Genomic DNA, 17,754 nt, shown 5'->3' with positions numbered 1-17,754 from the left:
GACGTTTACCTAGGTAGAGTGTCACAGCTTGTGCAAGCTACACAAGTAGGAGATCATATTTGCAAGCCTACAGTACAGGAAATGGATGAGTGTTTTAGAAATTAAAACAGTTGTATTGTCTAACCTAAATGGACTTACTACTTATAGTTTGGCATTGATAAACTAGCTGCTTGCATTGTTGTATTTGCAAAAGCTTATATTTAAAAAAAAGAACAAAAAGTAGCTCTAACAGACACTTAATTCGTTATAAAAGATACTTGATTCAGTACAGGAGGGATGTTGTAAAATCACAAATGCTTGTCTAAAAATGTATTTCTCGTAGATTATATTGAGTAGTGCGTTTATTTTATAATATTTAAAGTGTCACTGCACACTCATGGGCAGCTAGGTAGGTGCATACTTTTCAGAACTTGACATAAACATTCACAACCTTAAAAACTATTGAAACAATTTTTTCCAAATATGTTTCAAATATAACCTTATGGCATTTTTGAACCATTGTAGCTGTCTTTGATGTGGTCACCTCATGAAAAGAAAAAGGTATTGATTTTGATTTAGTGCCTGTCCCTAGCTCCAGGTGAATTATTAGCCCAAAATAAGAATCAGCTAATTACAAATATATGACGAAATTATATACAATCCAAACCATTGTAACATCTAGCCAGACACCAAAATGCCAGCTTCCCTACAACAGCACAAACTATTACCCCAACACCAATGCAACAACCATCCTGACATCACACATGCTCCACTATTCTCCCTGCTGCTTCCTCACAATACTCAGTCAGCTCTAACAAAAATCCAAGGAGGTGATGCAAGAAACATTGGGCTCAAGAGCAGTATTTTACTGTCACTGAATAGAATTAATACATGCACATTCACAAACGGGTATGTTATAACTGCTATTGAATGCATGGGTATATTTATAAATAGAGAGCTTGGTGAATCCCATAAATACACACATACACTAGATGCCAATATGCCCTCTGATTGACAGGATGGAGTAAGTGACCTTCTCAGAGGTGGCCTTAAAAGCCCCGTTGTGGATTTGCTGGTGGACCTGTGCCCCTTGCAGCCTCCTCATCACTAGACTATATTACCTTCACAAAGTGTTTGGCCTTCTCCATCCCTTGAGCAAGATTAACCCCCAAATGTGAGTCTCCTGCTTTGCTCCACAAGCTGCTCCAAAAAAGAAGTATTTCCTAATGGTCAAAGCCAGTGCTGTTCAGAGCTTTCTTTACAATGTTTAATTCTGACATTACAAATGCAGGGCTGAAGATTCTTTTAGGCATTGTTTACAATCTTTTAATGTAGTACCCGATACATTTTCCCAAACCAGTTGTGCAGTTCCTCTGTTAAGTAGGAAAAATGTTCTCTGAAGTCATACTTTATTATGTGCACCGAAGAAAGTTTTCTTTACCTTTTTATTCTAGCCAGACTCATTCCTTTTATATTTACCAAGAGCCTACCTGTAAATAGCCGTAAGTGCTAAATAGGAGTTTGTGGTCCAGTACGCTGGGGTCACTAGAGGCTTGAACCAAAGTCCAGTGGAGTCAATGGAAAGACTTCTTTTGAGCTTTGGATCAGGTGCTAGATTTGCAGGCAGGAGGACATACTGCTGAAACATTGTAGAAAGTTAGTCAAAAGTAAACTCTTATTGCTTAGCTGAGTGATCAGTGTACCCAGTTGCTCCCAGTATGGAAATCTCTCAAATATGAAAGGACCAAAGAGCATTTCAAATGCCATTTCCCCTTGGGGAGAGGACCCAACCTATATCATCTAATTATAGCACCTATACCCTGCACTGGAGGCTATGTAAAAGGAATCCACAAAGGTGCCATGCAGAAGACCTCTTGCATTCCCCACATGCTGCAGAAGAAGTCTCCAAGCTGGCTCCTTGTAGGCATGCGCAGAAGGCCAGCAAGGGATGGGGGCACAGCATCATATCTTTGATCCAGTGGCAGTTCCAGTTACATGGCTAAACCTCCATGTCTATCCCTGTGCCATGTTTATCTCTTTGAGCTGAGTGGGTTCCCAGGGCTTGCAGATGTTCAACATTCATAACTTTAAAATTACCCCATTTTCTTTAAGTCTGCTTGATATTTAGGTCTCACCAAGTTCTGCAGAATATATTTGGAAAAAATTGTTTCAGTAGTTAAGGTTGTGAATGTTTATGTCAAGTTCTGAAAAGTATGCACCTATCTAGCTGCCTCTGAATATGCAGTGACACTTTAAATGTGCACCATAATATTTTAAGAAAACAGAAGCACTCCCCCTCTGAGGGCTATCTTCATGCCAGGTTTCACCTTTCAAATACTCAGATTTTTTTTTAAACTGTAGCTAAAAAAGCGTGATTCGATTTTTTTAAATTGAATGTATATTTGTGCTCCTCAAACTCAAACACCTCAAGGGATTTTCCTCAAAGTCTCCCAAAAAATTCACCATCAGTTGAGAATCAGGCATGTAAGAGGTCACCTTTTAGAAAAAGTTAAGTCTGTGACAAGATGAAGTTGTAACAAACTGTTTTGCAACCTTAATTGTAATGGGCACAACTGAGCACCCCCTATGGGAAACCCTAATTCTGCAGTCAAGAATCACACCAGTTAGAAATAACTTCAGGATATAAATACTACTCTTTTAAATCAATGCTGGAATATGTTTAAAAGGGACGCTGTCAAGGTAAGAGCTGAGATTATTACAACTGCAACAATTGAAAATCTAAAAATCTTATGAAGCTTGTTACATATTTTATTCAGTGTGGACAATGTAAGTCTAATGAGTTTCACCTTCTGGCTATCATGCACAAGCACAATGTGCAGGATATGGGTTACAGACATGGCAGGGGAAATTTGAAATCCAAACCAAAAGAGTTTTCAACAAAGAGACATTCCCCCCCACCCCCCGGGAGTAACTCTGATGGCAGGGATTTTGCACTCAGCCCTTTTCTCACCCTCAGAACCCTGACAGAAGGTTAATCTTCCACCTGCACTGTAACAGCCTTAAAAGCACCCTGAACCTGCAGAGTCTGAATCAGGGTTCCCTGTGAGCAATGACAATATGCTTCTGTGTGAATGAGATGCAACATTGATCAATGAGTCTTCTGTTTTATCAGGTGGGGCTCTGAAGTGGACATTTTGCAGTGCAGACACTAATAGTGATGAAGACATATGTTTTCAAAGTGTGGTATGTGCTTGTGTTGGTGCTGTGTCTGAATACAGCTGAGGATTTCCAATGGACAAAGAATAACCCTGGCTCCTTCTATTATGGCACTTTTCCAACTGGTACTTTTAATCTATATCTGTCTGTGATTTTATAATATTCTAGACCCATTCCTGTTTAGTACAAGAAAGTTGGTAAAAGATTCTCCTTTTGAAGAGAGATTATATGCATAATACAGAGCCATTCAGGGCAGAGAGATGAACCTAAAAAATTTACAGGGATACCAGTTTGCATGTGCAAAACCACACATATTTGTTTGTGTGTGTGTAAAGTGTTTAATTAGGCACAAAGCCACCTACTTTGCACACTTAGATGCAACATTCTGAGGGCATCCCAGTTACTTACACATATGAACATTTAGTCCTTAAAGCCAGTTCTTAGTTTTAGTCTCCAGATTGTCATCAATGTATTTACTTGTTACCTTTAGGATTTTTATGGGGTGTTGGGAGTTCTGCCTACCAGACTGAAGGAGCCTGGGACAAGAATGGGAAAGGACTGAGTATCTGGGATGCTTTTACTCACAAGAAAGGGAAAGTGTTTATGAATGAAACAGCAGATTCATCATGTGAAGGCTACTACAAAGTTAAGGTATGATTAAAACAGGGAATATCCATAATATAGAAAAAATACTGAACAGTTGTTAGTCACAATTGAATTAACTGCAAATATGACAGATACTTTAATCTGCTGCTCTTGAAGTCTGCAACTAGATTCCTACACCAAGCTGTTAAGCTAGGAACTGTTGTTTGCTTCAGCTGTAAGTGTCCAGTCTTCAAGGTACTAAAGACAGTTTTTTAGAATTAATTGTCCCAGTGAAAAGAAATACACACAGGAAGACAGATTCCAAATGGTTGTTCTATACTGAGCCAGCATTGCAGGAATTGGAATTCTAGTGAAACTGTTATTACTCCATTACTTAGTGGGGCTGACTAAACTTGAAAAGTCTAGGAGTAAGTGGAGGGTTCAGATGTAAGGTAAAATCATAAATAAAACCTTATTGACTCACAATGGGAAAATTCAGGAGAGATTTTGAGACCTCGATTTTCCTCATTCAATAAAGGTTTGCAGGATCAGGTCCACTGTTTCTAAAGAAAACAATTAAATATTTGTTACAAGAAATTAGATTAAAAATTGACACACTTAATTATTTCTGTTGTTTGCTGACTTTTTTCCCCATGTCATTTCATAGAGTGATAGACTTTAAGGTCAGAAGGGACCATCATGATCATCTAGTCTGACCTCCAGCACATTCCAGGCCACAGAACCTCACCCACTCCTGAAATAAACCCCTAACCTCTGGCTGAGTTATTGAAGTCCTCAAATCGTGGTTTAAAGACTTCAAGTTACAGAGAGTTCACCATTTTTACACTAGTTTAAACCTGCAAGTGACCCGTGCCCCATGCTGCAGAGGAAAGTGAAAAACCCTTAGGGTCTCTGCCAATCTGACTTGGGGGAAAATTCCTTCCCAACCCCAAATATGGCAATCAGTTAGAAGCTGAACACGTGGGCAAGACCCACCAGGCAAACAGCTAGGGAAAAATTCGCTGTAATAACTCAGAGCCTTCTCCATCTAGTGTGCCATCTCCAGCATTTGAGGATTTCTGCTACTGGCAGTCGCCAATGAGCCAAATGCCATTGTAGGCAATCTCATCATACCATCCCCTCCATACATTTATTAAGCTGTCTTGAAGCTGGTTAGGTTTTTTGCCCCCCACTGCTTCCCTTGAAAGGCTGTTCCAGAACTTGACTCCTCTGATGGTTAGAAACCTTTGCCTAAGTTTGAGCCTAAACTTGTTGATGGCCAGTTTACAGCCATTTGTTCTTGGGTCCACATTGGCGCTTAACTTAAATAACACCCCTCCCTTGTATTTATCCCTCTGATGTATTTAGAGAGAGCAGTCATATCTCCCCCCAGCCTTCTTTTGGTTAGGCTAAACAAGCCAAACTCTTTGAGTCTGCTTTCATAAACTACTTGGGAAATAGAAAAGGAGTACTTGTGGCACCTTAGAGACTAACCAATTTATTTGAGCATAAGCTTTCCGATGAAGTGAGCTGTAGCTCACGAAAGCTTATGCTCAAATAAATTGGTTAGTCTCTAAGGTGCCACAAGTACTCCTTTTCTTTTTGCGAATACAGACTAACACGGCTGTTACTCTGATACTTGGGAAATGAAAATGGTCTCTCGTCAGTTTCACAATATGGTTTTCATATGCCAGAACAAAACTGCAAAACCCCAGCTCAGAAACTGCAGAGGAATGCTTAAGTACAAACGAAAGCCTTTTTTCACTGGAATTTAAGATGAACTGACGAGCTGTTAAAATGCTGTTTGTGGTCTATGGGTCAGGTTATGCTTGCCCTTCTACAGTAAATCCCACTCGAGGGGAAGATATCTTCTGCTCCTAGAATTCCCCGTTACTGCAGGGGTACAGGTTACAGGGGTACAGGCACTGGTCTCCCTTCCCTTACAACCAGAAAAGACTGCCACAAAAACTTGTGGATCTGTGGCCCCACTGGTCCTTTCCAAGCTCACAGGCAGCACAGTGCCATGGCTCTGGCTGCCTCCAGAACCCTTGAGGATGGTCTCTCCAGACTGCATCATTTCTGCTCTGACAGATAATGCTTGATGTGTCCCCCACCTGCCTTCCCTGAATTCAGATCCTCCTTCTCTTGAGATCATGGGAACAGTACTGCAGAAGTAGCTTAGCCCTGTTCTGTGTGAGAGATGAAGATCCAAGTGTGGATCTCAAGGTGAGGGAAGGGGGCACACAGTCTAGACCTAAAGCAGCAACAGAATATGCCTATTACTTAAAACTGTCAGCAACATACATCTGAAATACAGCTCAGCCTTCACTTACCTACAAACACCAGAGTCAGGAACCTGTTGTCACAGCAAAGAACATCCTTAACACCTAGAGGACTGTGAAAAGTACAAGTCTCTGCACAGTTTAAAATGAAATTATATTGGGGCCTTCTAGACACTGCCAGCAAAAAGAGAAAAACAAAAGGAGATAGCTCTACCTCTGGGAGTCTTGAAGCTGCTTACTGGGAGAGGAACTCATGTAAATTAGCTGGCCAATCCCATCTCAGTCTATTCCTCAGATGCCAGGGATGAGAATAATGTAAACATCTAGATAGACCTCTTTCCTCACAACTGCACATATTCTTGGGATATTTCCAAACTAGGTCTGGATTAACTCCTGTGTCATAAAGGAGAAGGAACTGGTTTATCTCTATATCTTAGGCAATTATATAGTCCCAGTTACCACAGTCTCTGAGCCTCTCACAATCTTTAATGTGTTAATTTTCACCTTCTTAGTTAGGGTAGTGCACAGAGAGAGCACAAGGGCCAAATTTTAAAGGTATTTAGGCACCAAATGGGATTTTCAAAACCATCACAGGTTTTAGGGGCCTAGAAAGTCTGTGCCAGAGCCAGGAACTGAACACGGGTCTCTGGAGCGCCAGGCTCATGCCCTAACCATTGACCCATGCTTCCACTCTCTTGCTAAGTAGAAATAGTACATCTAAAACCACTCCCTAAAACTACACTATTGTACTATTTACACTATGCTAGAAAATAACTCGAGTTAAAAATCTAGTGAACAGGGTTTTGGAAAGTAGTAGTTTGATTGTTTGTGGTCAGGATGTACTAGAGTCTAACCTGGAAACAAAATTCAGTCAGTCTGTACAATCTTGTATTTGAATCTTTATATTATAGTCCTATACCAGCAGGCAGGGAAACAGGTTCTGTCCTTTATTACAGGTATGTTGAACCACTATGGTATTTTTCTACTGTTGGAAATAGAACACTATATGCAAGTTTCCCAACAGTTCTTGAATCATGTAAATAAAATGTCAGATTTGAATTGAAGAGTTTACTGGTATTACAGGGAGGAGACTGAAAATTTCTATCTAGCAGATCCGAGTATCAAATGTGAGGGTTTCAGAATATGACAATGCTATAAAATGTAGATAAATTCCAAATTAACAGCACCTTGTACACAAAACTGGGAGACTAGCAGCGTGGGTGATTTATTTGCAGATGACCCTGTATAAAATCCTTATATTCAAGAGTTTCAGCACGAATTTGTTCTAGCATGAATTTGTTCTAGCAAAGAGTTAATATGTTTGGGACCAAATTCTTCAGTCTAATTTTGCAGACATACACCAGGCTGTATTCATAAATATAGGTGCATATGGAAATCAAGCAGTTGGATACCCAACAATCGCACTGCATGTGCAAATAGCTATTTGGACTTGAAAAAATGTAGGAGCAGTAAGTTATGTGTGGAAAAGGAGGGGACATGGGTAGAGTTCCAGGGCTGAACATTGACTCCTTCTTAGCAATTACACAAACATAGAAAGTAACACTCCCAGACATTTCCACCTTAGCCCGCAGCTAGATCTCATGGACATAGTTTCTGACCTGGGCAGAGGTATGTGAACCAAGCTTGGTTGCTCTTATCCACAACTTCCCCTATTTTATTTATTTAGTTTTAAAGGGAGGGTCAGTTAAAAATATTTTAAGATGATGCTAGGCACATTTTGTAAGAAAACTTGTTCCTTCACAACACATTTTCTTTCCATGCTTGATTCCACTGTAAAGTCAATGAATTCGGAATTTAACATTACATTCACAATTTCCATGGCAATCAACTGAGGTAAAATACACAGGCTTAGGACTTCTTTGTACTTGAATAAACTCATGCCCCACCAGCTTCTGCAAATAGTCATTTTTTCACAGAAAACAGAAAATAACTGGCAGAGCACATTGTTTTTGTGCAATCCTCTCTTCTTTCACATTTCCTCAACTCAAAGTCTTTCATTAAAATTGCTTTAATTTGTAGATTAATAATCTGAAGAATTAAGTCTATTGGGATTAGTGAGTAATATTTTAATTGGATTTTCTTTTTGCAGGATGATATTCAGTTACTGAAGGAGTTGAAAGTTAATCATTACCTGCTTTCTATTTCATGGCCTCGTATTATGCCCACTGGTATTAAAAGTAAGCATAACCATTTAACTATAAACCTAAAAGCACATATAAGCAAAACAACTTTGCTACATTCGAGAATACCATAAACAATGACATGATATATTTGTCACATATACTGGGAAACATATATCTATTTCTCTATCAGGATCCTTACAGTGTCAGCCATTTCCATTGCATACAGGTGCCTACACATACACCAATGTAATATATTTATATCTATCTATATAGATATATGTAGCTTATATCATTTTAGAAAACATTTTCCAATGATTAATATCTAAATGATGTAAAAACAATTAATTTTCTTCAACATTTGTTTCCCCAGAAGAACAGGTGAATGAAAAGGGGATAAAGTTCTATAATGATACAATTAATAGTCTTTTGGAGAACAAGATTATCCCCATTGTGACCCTCTACCACTGGGATCTTCCACAGGTCTGAGAATATTTAAATTTATTATGTTGTCTAATGTAGGGTTTTGGTAGCTAACTTGTTTGTAAAAATAAGCACACTCTGGATCATTTTAAGAAAACATTTTAAATACTCCAGCATGCTTTCAAGTTATCAATAATTTCTCTGAGCTATCATTTTATATACTTAAGCACTGTTGCATTCCCACTGTGAGTCACTGAATTCTGCCTCATTCAAACTGCTTATTCAGTTCACTAAATCACCTTAAGTGCACATCATAGCATAGCTACTATGTATATTGAGTTACATACAATATAACCTTTATCAAAAAATAATGGCATATTGAATTTTAAGTTACATATCTGTTAATTCTTGTAATTATTACATATACAGGTGCTCCAAGAAAAGTATGGTGGGTGGCAGAATATAAGCATGATAAGTTATTTTAATGATTATGCGAATCTGTGTTTCGAGAAGTTCGGTGATCGTGTAAAATACTGGATTACTTTTAATAATCCTTGGGTAAGTTACTGATGGCTTCCTACAGGTCTTTTGAGCTACATAGATTTGGTTCCCAAATTTTGGGAGTGACCTTATAGTTACAATTTTTTTCTCATGTACTTGTAGGCGGTTGCTGAAGAGGGCTATGAGACAGGAGAGCATGCACCAGGACTGAAGCTCAGTGGAATAGGGGCATACAAAGCAGCACATCACATAATTAAAGTAAAACTAGAAATATGTTCTTTCTTGTATTGCTATCTCATTTTATGACTGAAATAAGTGGGTCTTAATTTTTTTTCCCCCAGGAAAATAAGGTTTTGTAGCAAAGATTCAATTTCTGAACAGCATACCGAAAAGCATTCAAGAGTTAATTTAAACGGAATTATAAACTACTGGTGCTGAGATAGTGCATACTTAAGTAGTATTGGGTGCATGACATAGCACTCAGCTGCAACAATTCAGAGGACAGTTTTTTTAAGTGTCTCATTGAACATACTGCCAAATAGATACAAAGAGAGAATTTTAAGGTAGCTTCTATAAACAAAAGGGTGAAATTCTGCCTCACTAATCTCAATGGGAGTTTTCAGATTAACTTCAACAAGGCCAGGATTTCACCCAAAGTGAACAAACTTCATTTAAAGAAAAAAGTTTCTCATTTAAATACAGACACACAGTAGAACAGATCTGCAGGAACACAGAACTCTCCATTAAATGTTCATGTCACCGTCACGAGGCCATCTTGGGAGCTGCAAAGGACTTTCCTATAGATCGGGTTGACATCTTATGTAAAAGAACAGCTTCCATGAGAAACAGAAATTTTTTTTTGAAAAACCTACGGTAACAATTTCCAGACATGCATTTGTGCGACAAGTTTACCTTCCATGCTTCTGTCACAGTTCAGGGCAACTGTACCTTCCATCATCTATCCACTCTCAGGCTCCTGGCTCCCTTGTTCTCACCATTCTTGGGTGGAGACATGCATCTCTCTCCCTCCTGACTGGGGTGTATCCAGGCTGCACAGGTTCCCTACCTACACTGTGAATTCCCCAGCAGAATACACTACCTCAGCAGTGCTTTACCTTCTCCAAATCCTCAGAGGCTATAAATAGCAGAATTGTCTACCAGTATAAGTTACCAGACAGCTCTTTCTAAGCAAGTACATTTATCCTTAAGGTAAAAGCATTAGAGAAAAAAATGTTTAAAAAATAAAAACCTACACACAAGCTAATAAGGTTGCCAAAGATCACCCGAACTTCAAGAGGAGCTCTAGCCAGTGAACGGTCCTTCAAACCCCACTAAGGGTTTTTTTTTTCCTGTTCATAACTGCCTTGGTTCAGAACAACCACCTCCAGGAATCTCAGAATCACTCTTTTATCCAGTCTGGGCCTCTGATCTTGTCCTCACATAACCGTGATCAGTAGACAATGGGTTTCTGCTCATGGCCCAGCTTCAAAAGGTTGGGTCAATAAGTGAAAAGTTGCCTTTCCCTCCTCCCAAGTATTTCCTAGGAATCCCAATGAGCTTTGTTTTGCAGCACATTGTTTCAAAGAGACATTTGAAACTCGTAACAACTTCCCAGGGTTCACATTAGCCATGTCTCCTCCTTAGAGACATTACATACAATCTCACAATAATACATACATATTTGCATTTTTAAAATAATGAACTCCGAAGGTACTGAAATTTAAATTAAAAAGGTTTAACTTAATTCAATAAGATTTGTAGAGGATATTGCCATATCTGTCACAGATTCATTGATTCTTCCTGTACTGATTATTGCACGATAGGTTAGCATATACATATGTTCTTTTAATTACAGACTCATGCAAAGGTCTGGCATTCTTATAATAAGACATGGCGTAGCAAGCAACAAGGTAATAAGCATTCATTGTGTAATTATGCCTCTGCAGTAAGACTTAAAAGATTATGCATAACTGCAGAACTGTCACTTTCTATTTTAAGGTATGGTTGGAATTTCTTTAACTAGTGCCTGGGGTGAACCTGTTGATCTAACTAGCCAGAAGGACATTGAAGCTGCCGAAAGATACGTACAATTTTACTTGGGATGGTTTGCAAATCCTATTTACAGTGGAGACTATCCTGAAGTTATGAAGAATTATGTAGGTAAGTCATGCTATTTACACCTTGAATAAATAATATAGTTACAACGTTTTATGATGGGAAAGTGACATAATCTGATCAATGTGTATTTTAGTCAAAATTAAGGATAGGGTTTTGGAGGAGGATTGTTAATAAAAATATTTTTTCTGAAAGATTCCAGATAAAGACAAAAATATTCGTCTTTATTAAAAACAAACAGTAGCATGCTCCTCTAAAAAGTATAATTATCCACATTTTTACCGATGGAGAAACAGAAGAAAGAAGGTAAGTTATGAGCCCAAGGACACATGGCAAGTTAGGGGCAAACACCTGACTCCCAGTGATGTGCTTTAAGATTGGGATTTTCAAAGGAGACTATGGGAGTTGGACACCTAAATTCCTGTTGCACCTCTGAAAATCCCAATCTAGACCACATTTCTTCTGTTTTAGCCACATCAAATAAATTTTATCCTTTACTATCCTTTCTTTAAAGGTAGAAAGAGGAAGATTGTTGTGTTCAGAGAGAAAGTGCTCATTCAAAGCTACACAATATTAGCACTTAAAATTTAGGATAGTTTAGTTTTGCTTTTGTGGTGTAAAGAAAAGCAGAAAGATTCAATCATGTGCAGAAGATGCATTTACCATCTTTTTTTGAAAAATTTTGATTTAATAGATAAAAAGAGTGTTCAACAAGGCCTTGGCACATCAAGATTACCAACCTTCTCAGTGCAAGAGAAAAGCTACATCAAGGGTACATCTGATTTCCTGGGATTAAGTCATTTTACCACTCGTTACATCATACAGAAAAATTATTCTGCCCTCAAAGGGCCCAGTTACCACACTGATCGTGATTTGGCAGAACTGGTTGATCCAAAGTGGCCAGATCCAGGATCTAAATGGCTATATTCTGTGCCCTGGGGATTTAGAAGGTTACTGAACTTCATTAAGGTAAATTTTAAACTAAGTCTTCTTTAAAAGAAGTTTAACTAACAATCTTGTTTAATACAGGGTATGAATCTGTATCTCAGTGTCACGAATAAATATCCAACACATCCACCAGTATTCTTATTTGCATATTGAAGTCTTGTTTATTGCCACATACCTAGCACAATGGGGCCTCAATCTCAGTTGGGGCCTCTTTGCACTATATTCATAGAAATAGTTTATAATAAACTTCAGCTAACCCAAAGAAAAAATTTAAATTTTTAACTATGCTTTTCTTTTAAACGTAACTATAGTTAAAAAAAAATTAAAAATAAAATAAAAAAAAATCTAGTAAACAGATTGAAACCAGTTTTCTAGAAATTTAGTTTTGTTAAAAAATTAATTGTAGTTGTATGAAGTATAACATTATTTCATTATTCCAATCAATGTTTTTCTTTGTAGACACAGTATGGGAATCCTCTCATTTACGTAACAGAGAATGGAGTATCAGAAAAGCTGCAGTGTACTCAGTTGTGTGATGAATGGAGAATTGAATATCTGAAAGGGTATATTAATGAGATGCTAAAAGGTGAACTTTAAAAAATGGACAAAGTCACAATAAAATGTGTTCCAAAATTTGGTTTTAAGCATTTTGATATTCTAACTCTTTGAACCCAGTATAGGTCAGAATTTCGACATTGGAATAAATTTATCAATTTCCATATTTACAAAATATAAACTGCACCTAATAATATACTGTAATTACTCCTATGAAATCTTCCAGTGCATCTAGACTAAGGATAACAGTTTCAAAGGTGCCTAAGTGACTTAGGAGCCTAAGTCTCATTGACTTTCAATAAGAGTCAGGCACCTAAGTGACTTACATGCTTTTGAAAATTTTAACCCAAATTTTTCCTTCATTTTTGGTATAAAATAGGGCTTGCTTAGCACTATGTTTCTAGTGAAGACACAAACTTCATCTGGTTGTTAACAAATCTGAAATCTATTTTCAGCCATAAACGATGGCGTTAATGTAAAGGGTTACACTGTCTGGTCTCTGCTGGATAAATTTGAATGGAATAAAGGTTATTCTGAAAGATTTGGATTATACCATGTTGACTTTAAAAAGGGGAATAAACCCCGATACCCAAAGGCATCTGTTCACTATTACAAGATGATCATCAGTGCAAATGGATTCCCAAATCCAAGAGAGGTGAGTTCAATCATTAAACCTGCTTATTCCTAATTTAGGACCAAATTCTGCTTTGAGTTTGATAAAAAATAACTCGCATGAGTAAAGTATGTGGGATTTGACCTTAGACTACTATAGTATACCTACTCATCTAATTTAGGATTGTGTCAAATCGTGGGAGGGGGATGAGGGAGGAAAGAGAATGATGAAATCTAATCTTACTCTTATTGTTCTTTTATAACACTTTCAATGTTTTTGAACACATAAGTAAATTAACTACTTAAATAAAACTTTGTAATCACAATCCCCACATTATTAATTTACTGTGTTTAGAGACATTGCTTTCCAGACATTGCATGTGCATGATATCTAAAACAAGAAAAACCCTGGAAAATAATATGGAAAATATTGAGTGGGTTTTCCAGTTTATTTTGTATTGTACCGAACAATTAACAACATGAAAACTTATTACAATAGTATTCATCATAACATGTACAAAGTAACATAAAAAGTCATACAATCGACATGTAGTGTAAGAATAAGAGTACTGGAAAGAGAGTTGTAAATGACTAAAGTTCAGAGGCATAGAAAATGGCGCTAAGAAGACTGAATATATTCATAGTTTAGTGAAACCATTAGTATCACATCAAATAATAAATAATATTGAATTTATTAGGTGAAAAGTTGGCACCAAAAGGCCATAGAGACTTGTTCTATCACAAACCAACTCCTTGCTGCAGGTAACTACTGTACATTTATTCTGTTTTACTCATCCAGTAAATATATATGATATGGGTTTAAAGGGAAAACATTTCTGTGACTGATAGTACATAAAAACTGGGTTTTGAAATATTTTCTCCTTGAAAATAGAAAGCCAAATCTTTTTAAAAATTATGACAAACTTCAGAATCAAACAGTACCTCTTAATTTACTACTAGTAGTTCAAAATAGTGCAGCTAACAGGATTGTATTACAGTTTATTAATATTTCTGAATTGTCTTTTCTTAAGAATTATAGTAAAAACACTGAGGAGCCACAGCTGTTAAAAACTTACTTCTGCAGATATTAGTATTTCTCAATGCTTTTTTCAAACATTAAAGCAAAAACAAAAACAAAAACCAAATCCAGGGAAATAATGCAACAGGAAAAAAAAAAAAAGGCAAATGTGTAGCCTCTGAATGACGAGCCTAAAAACTAAGGATGAGAATTTGCAACCCAGTGGGAGGGAGAGCTAAGGTGACTTTAAACCACCTTTGTGCTTTGTTGCTCTGGGGAATGGAGAAGCTACTGGCATAAATTAGACAGGCTCTCAATCTAAATTAAGGCAGCTTCTCCAGACTGCCCTACAAACCACAGCACTTCCTGGAATATCCACAGTACTGTGGCCTGCCTCCAACACCTCCCTTCTGCCTCCTGCTCCATCTCCCATGCTGGGGCTTGTGAAGGGGTCATCAGTTCCTGAACTGGGGGAAATGCTCTGTTGGAGTGGACACCTGAAACCATTAAGGAAGATGGGATGAATATCGTACATGTGTGTGGCCCATATTGTAGGATTAAGATATGACAGGTCCATCCCTATGAGTTAACATGGCAGTATAGTTTAAGTGTGTTTCTCATTCAACTCTTTGAGGGCTACCATCATATTAAAATTAAATTGCTTCTTTAAACTTTTATTTGGTGATTGTAGTACAAATTATTTTGATGCACATATATATGTATATATATATATATATATATACAATCACCAAATAAAAGTTTAAAGAAGCAATTTAATTTTAATTCCGCAGAGATAAAATGCAGTCCTCAAAGGGTTAGAGTGCTTTCCAAGGATTTTTCTTTGACTATTTTCTTTTTTCCCCTTTTCCTTGAAAATTAGAGGAACAGCGGAATACTGCTGCTAATATACTGAGACTAATTCATGGTAAGCACAATTTTTTGTAACCCTCTGAGCACTGACATGTTTCAGAATTTACCACAAAAGATATAGATGAAGAGAACCTAACAAACTTGCTGCAGATTTTCAAAATATATAAAACATGTTAATGTTTATTCTAGCTTTTACAATTTCTTTCTTTCTGTTGTTTCTAATCACGCCAGTTTAATGCAGATGCCAATATGTAAAAAAAATTATTTTAGCTTTAAACAAATTATGTTCAAAAAGATTCAAAGCTGTTCATCTCTGCTTAAAAAATAGAATGAAGAAATAACTAAAATTATCCCATTAGAACAGATCTTATCTATTATTGTTTCTTTTCTCAAATTTCAGATCCCTTGACTACTCACATGGAAATGGTGACTGAGATTGTTGTGCCAACGGTGTTCACACTCTGCATACTTATCAGTGCTATTCTATTAATGTTCCTCCTTCGGAAGCGCAACTAAAACTACAAGTTTACATAACATCTTCATTTTGCATAAGCAATAAAATATCATTCTTATTCTTACACTGTTTTAAAGGTTTCCACAGATGCCGCCTTTACGTAACACTGTAATGTTAAAAAAAAAAAAAATTCAGCTTTACTTTTGTGTACATATTGTTGCTTCTACATTTTATTCAATTTCAGCCATAAGACATAATTTAGAAATTTTACAAAGGCAATTCATGTCTCAATATTAATAGCTATCAAAATTCAACTGCAGGTTTTATCTTCCTTCATGTTTTGCCAAGTTTGCATTTTCTTCATTAGGACAACAGTTGGCTGAGATTAAATTGTTTCAAAGCTTGCCAATATATATTTGAAGGATAGGCAGATTGTTGGCAAGTTCTGTTTTCAACCTGTTCATCACTGTATTTTTAAATTACCATGGAAGTGCTAATTTCGAAATATGAACATAGAATACTTAGAGCATATCATACTTCAAAATCTTAATGCCATTGCATAAACATTAACTATTCATCCCCATACAATAATAATTAGGTATTATTAACCCAAATTTTGCACATGGGTGGAATAAATGTGATAGGCTAACTGACTTGTTCACAGCCTTACGGTCAGAGTCAGAACCAGAAGCAAAGAATCCTGATGTCCAGTCCTATGCTTAGGCCACTAGACCTACCTCATCATTAGGACCCTACCAAATTCATGGTCCATTTTGGTCAATTTCATGGTCATAGGATTATAAAAATTGTAAATTTCACAGTTTCCAATATTTAAATCTGAAATTCCACGTGCTGTAACCATGGGGGTCCCAACCTAGAAAGGGCTTGGGGAGGATAGGGGGGTTTGCAAGGCTATTGTAGGGGTTCATGATATTGCCACCATTTCTTCTGAACTGCTGCCTTCAGAGCTGGACAGCTGGAGAGTGGCAGCTGCTGGCTGGGACCCCAGCTCTGAAGGCAGTGTCGCCACCAGCAGCAGCACAGATGTAAGGGTGGCAATAACACGACAAACAGATTTCACAGGGGAGACTAGATTTCATGGGGGAGACCAGATTTCATGATCCATTACACATTTTTCACTGTGAATTTGGTAGGGCCCTACTCATAATACTTTCTTTATTACAGAATGTTACAGACACAAAAAAATGTGATCCAAGGACTTGGACATGTGAGTTAAGATACTGTACCAAATTCAGTCCTGCTGTAAGCGAGTACAGCTTACTCAAGATGCACCTGCTTATACAGAACTGAACTAGTTCCCGAGTATGGCTAGCAACCTGCCATTGCTTGACCTGAAATGATTCCTTCAAAGCAAGACTTTATGTTCAACTTTTACCAAAATTCCAAAACACAAACTCATTTGTGGATGTCAGGTTAACTGTGCACAAAACGGATAGATTTCTTAGCTTCTATTCAAGAAGAGTGAATAAAAATCAATTACTTAAAAAAACACACACATTTAAACTGTATTTCAAAATTTAACTTTAATTTAAATTTTAATATGTTTTTATTTTTAAAGACAGATTAATTTATATTCAGTTTAGGCTTTAGCATAGGTTGTCATAAATTCAAATTTAAATAATCTATTAAAATAATTTAAATAAATCTGAATAAATAAAAATCCCATACACTGATTCAATGAGCCCTTTTCAAACTATAAAGGCTGTTTTTTGGTATATAAAATCAGGGAGAAAACATCTTTAACTACATTTTGGGGTCAAACTTAATAATATGGTATGATCTATATCATTTTCAGTTTTGACAATGGAATGAATGCTGGCAGTTACTTTTTTCCAGATGTCAGTACTTACAGTTTCTGTTGTGCAGAAAAGCTTTAGCCTCAAATTACTGAACAAATGTACATTATGCTATATAATTAGATAAATGTGCATCCTCCTAGCAAAAAGTAGTACCAAATCTAATGTAAAGGCTATATTTAACTGTAAATCAAATCAACGTTTTAATAGTTATATGAATGTTCTTTATAAAAATAACTCAAAAGTACAAATGAAAACAAGCGATTAAAATCAATTA

The 17,754-nt window shown here is 36.9% G+C and overlaps 2 protein-coding genes across 5 annotated transcripts in view; one reads left to right on the top strand and one right to left on the bottom strand.

Moving 5' to 3' along the window:
* The first annotated feature begins 9,055 nt into the window (after positions 1-9,055).
* On the top strand, positions 9,056-15,824 carry LCTL (lactase like). 3 transcript variants are annotated; one of them, XM_077828921.1, is made up of 9 exons: positions 9,056-9,145; positions 9,251-9,346; positions 10,944-10,998; positions 11,087-11,248; positions 11,898-12,172; positions 12,611-12,737; positions 13,162-13,361; positions 14,017-14,080; positions 15,607-15,824. In XM_077828921.1, exons 1-9 carry the CDS (start codon positions 9,056-9,058, stop codon positions 15,720-15,722), a joined length of 1,185 nt encoding a protein of 394 aa, XP_077685047.1. In that variant the 3' UTR covers positions 15,723-15,824. The 3 variants fall into 3 exon arrangements, with proteins under 3 accessions (XP_077685047.1, XP_077685048.1, XP_077685049.1); XM_077828922.1 differs by lacking the exons at positions 13,162-13,361; positions 14,017-14,080; XM_077828923.1 differs by lacking the exons at positions 9,251-9,346; positions 13,162-13,361; positions 14,017-14,080.
* ZWILCH (zwilch kinetochore protein) overlaps positions 13,749-17,754 on the bottom strand; it is a 28,486-nt gene continuing 24,480 nt past the window's right edge. Inside the window, exons 19-20 of one of the 2 annotated variants that reach the window (XM_077828920.1) lie at positions 15,624-15,826; positions 13,749-14,833 (exon numbers count right to left, since the gene is read on the bottom strand). The gene's annotated coding sequence lies outside the window, so the exon portion shown is untranslated. Of the gene's footprint in view, positions 14,834-15,111; positions 15,827-17,754 lie in introns of those variants that run through there. The other variant, XM_077828919.1, reaches the window with a different exon arrangement.

Source organism: Eretmochelys imbricata, chromosome 10, assembly GCF_965152235.1.
Source record: "Eretmochelys imbricata isolate rEreImb1 chromosome 10, rEreImb1.hap1, whole genome shotgun sequence".
NCBI classification, from domain to species: Eukaryota; Metazoa; Chordata; order Testudines; family Cheloniidae; genus Eretmochelys; species Eretmochelys imbricata.
The sequence above is the reverse complement of the archived record's forward strand: the minus strand, read 5'-3'. Positions and strand labels throughout refer to the sequence as shown.

Excerpts from the sequence above, each read along its gene's own strand:
- LCTL (XM_077828921.1), top strand. The coding sequence starts at position 9,056 with ATGATAAGTTATTTTAATGATTATGCGAATCTGTGTTTCGAGAAGTTC. Across the intron at positions 9,347-10,943 it reads CAGCACATCACATAATTAAA|ACTCATGCAAAGGTCTGGCA; the intron begins GTAAAACTAGAA and ends TTTTAATTACAG. Across the intron at positions 14,081-15,606 it reads AAACCAACTCCTTGCTGCAG|ATCCCTTGACTACTCACATG; the intron begins GTAACTACTGTA and ends CTCAAATTTCAG.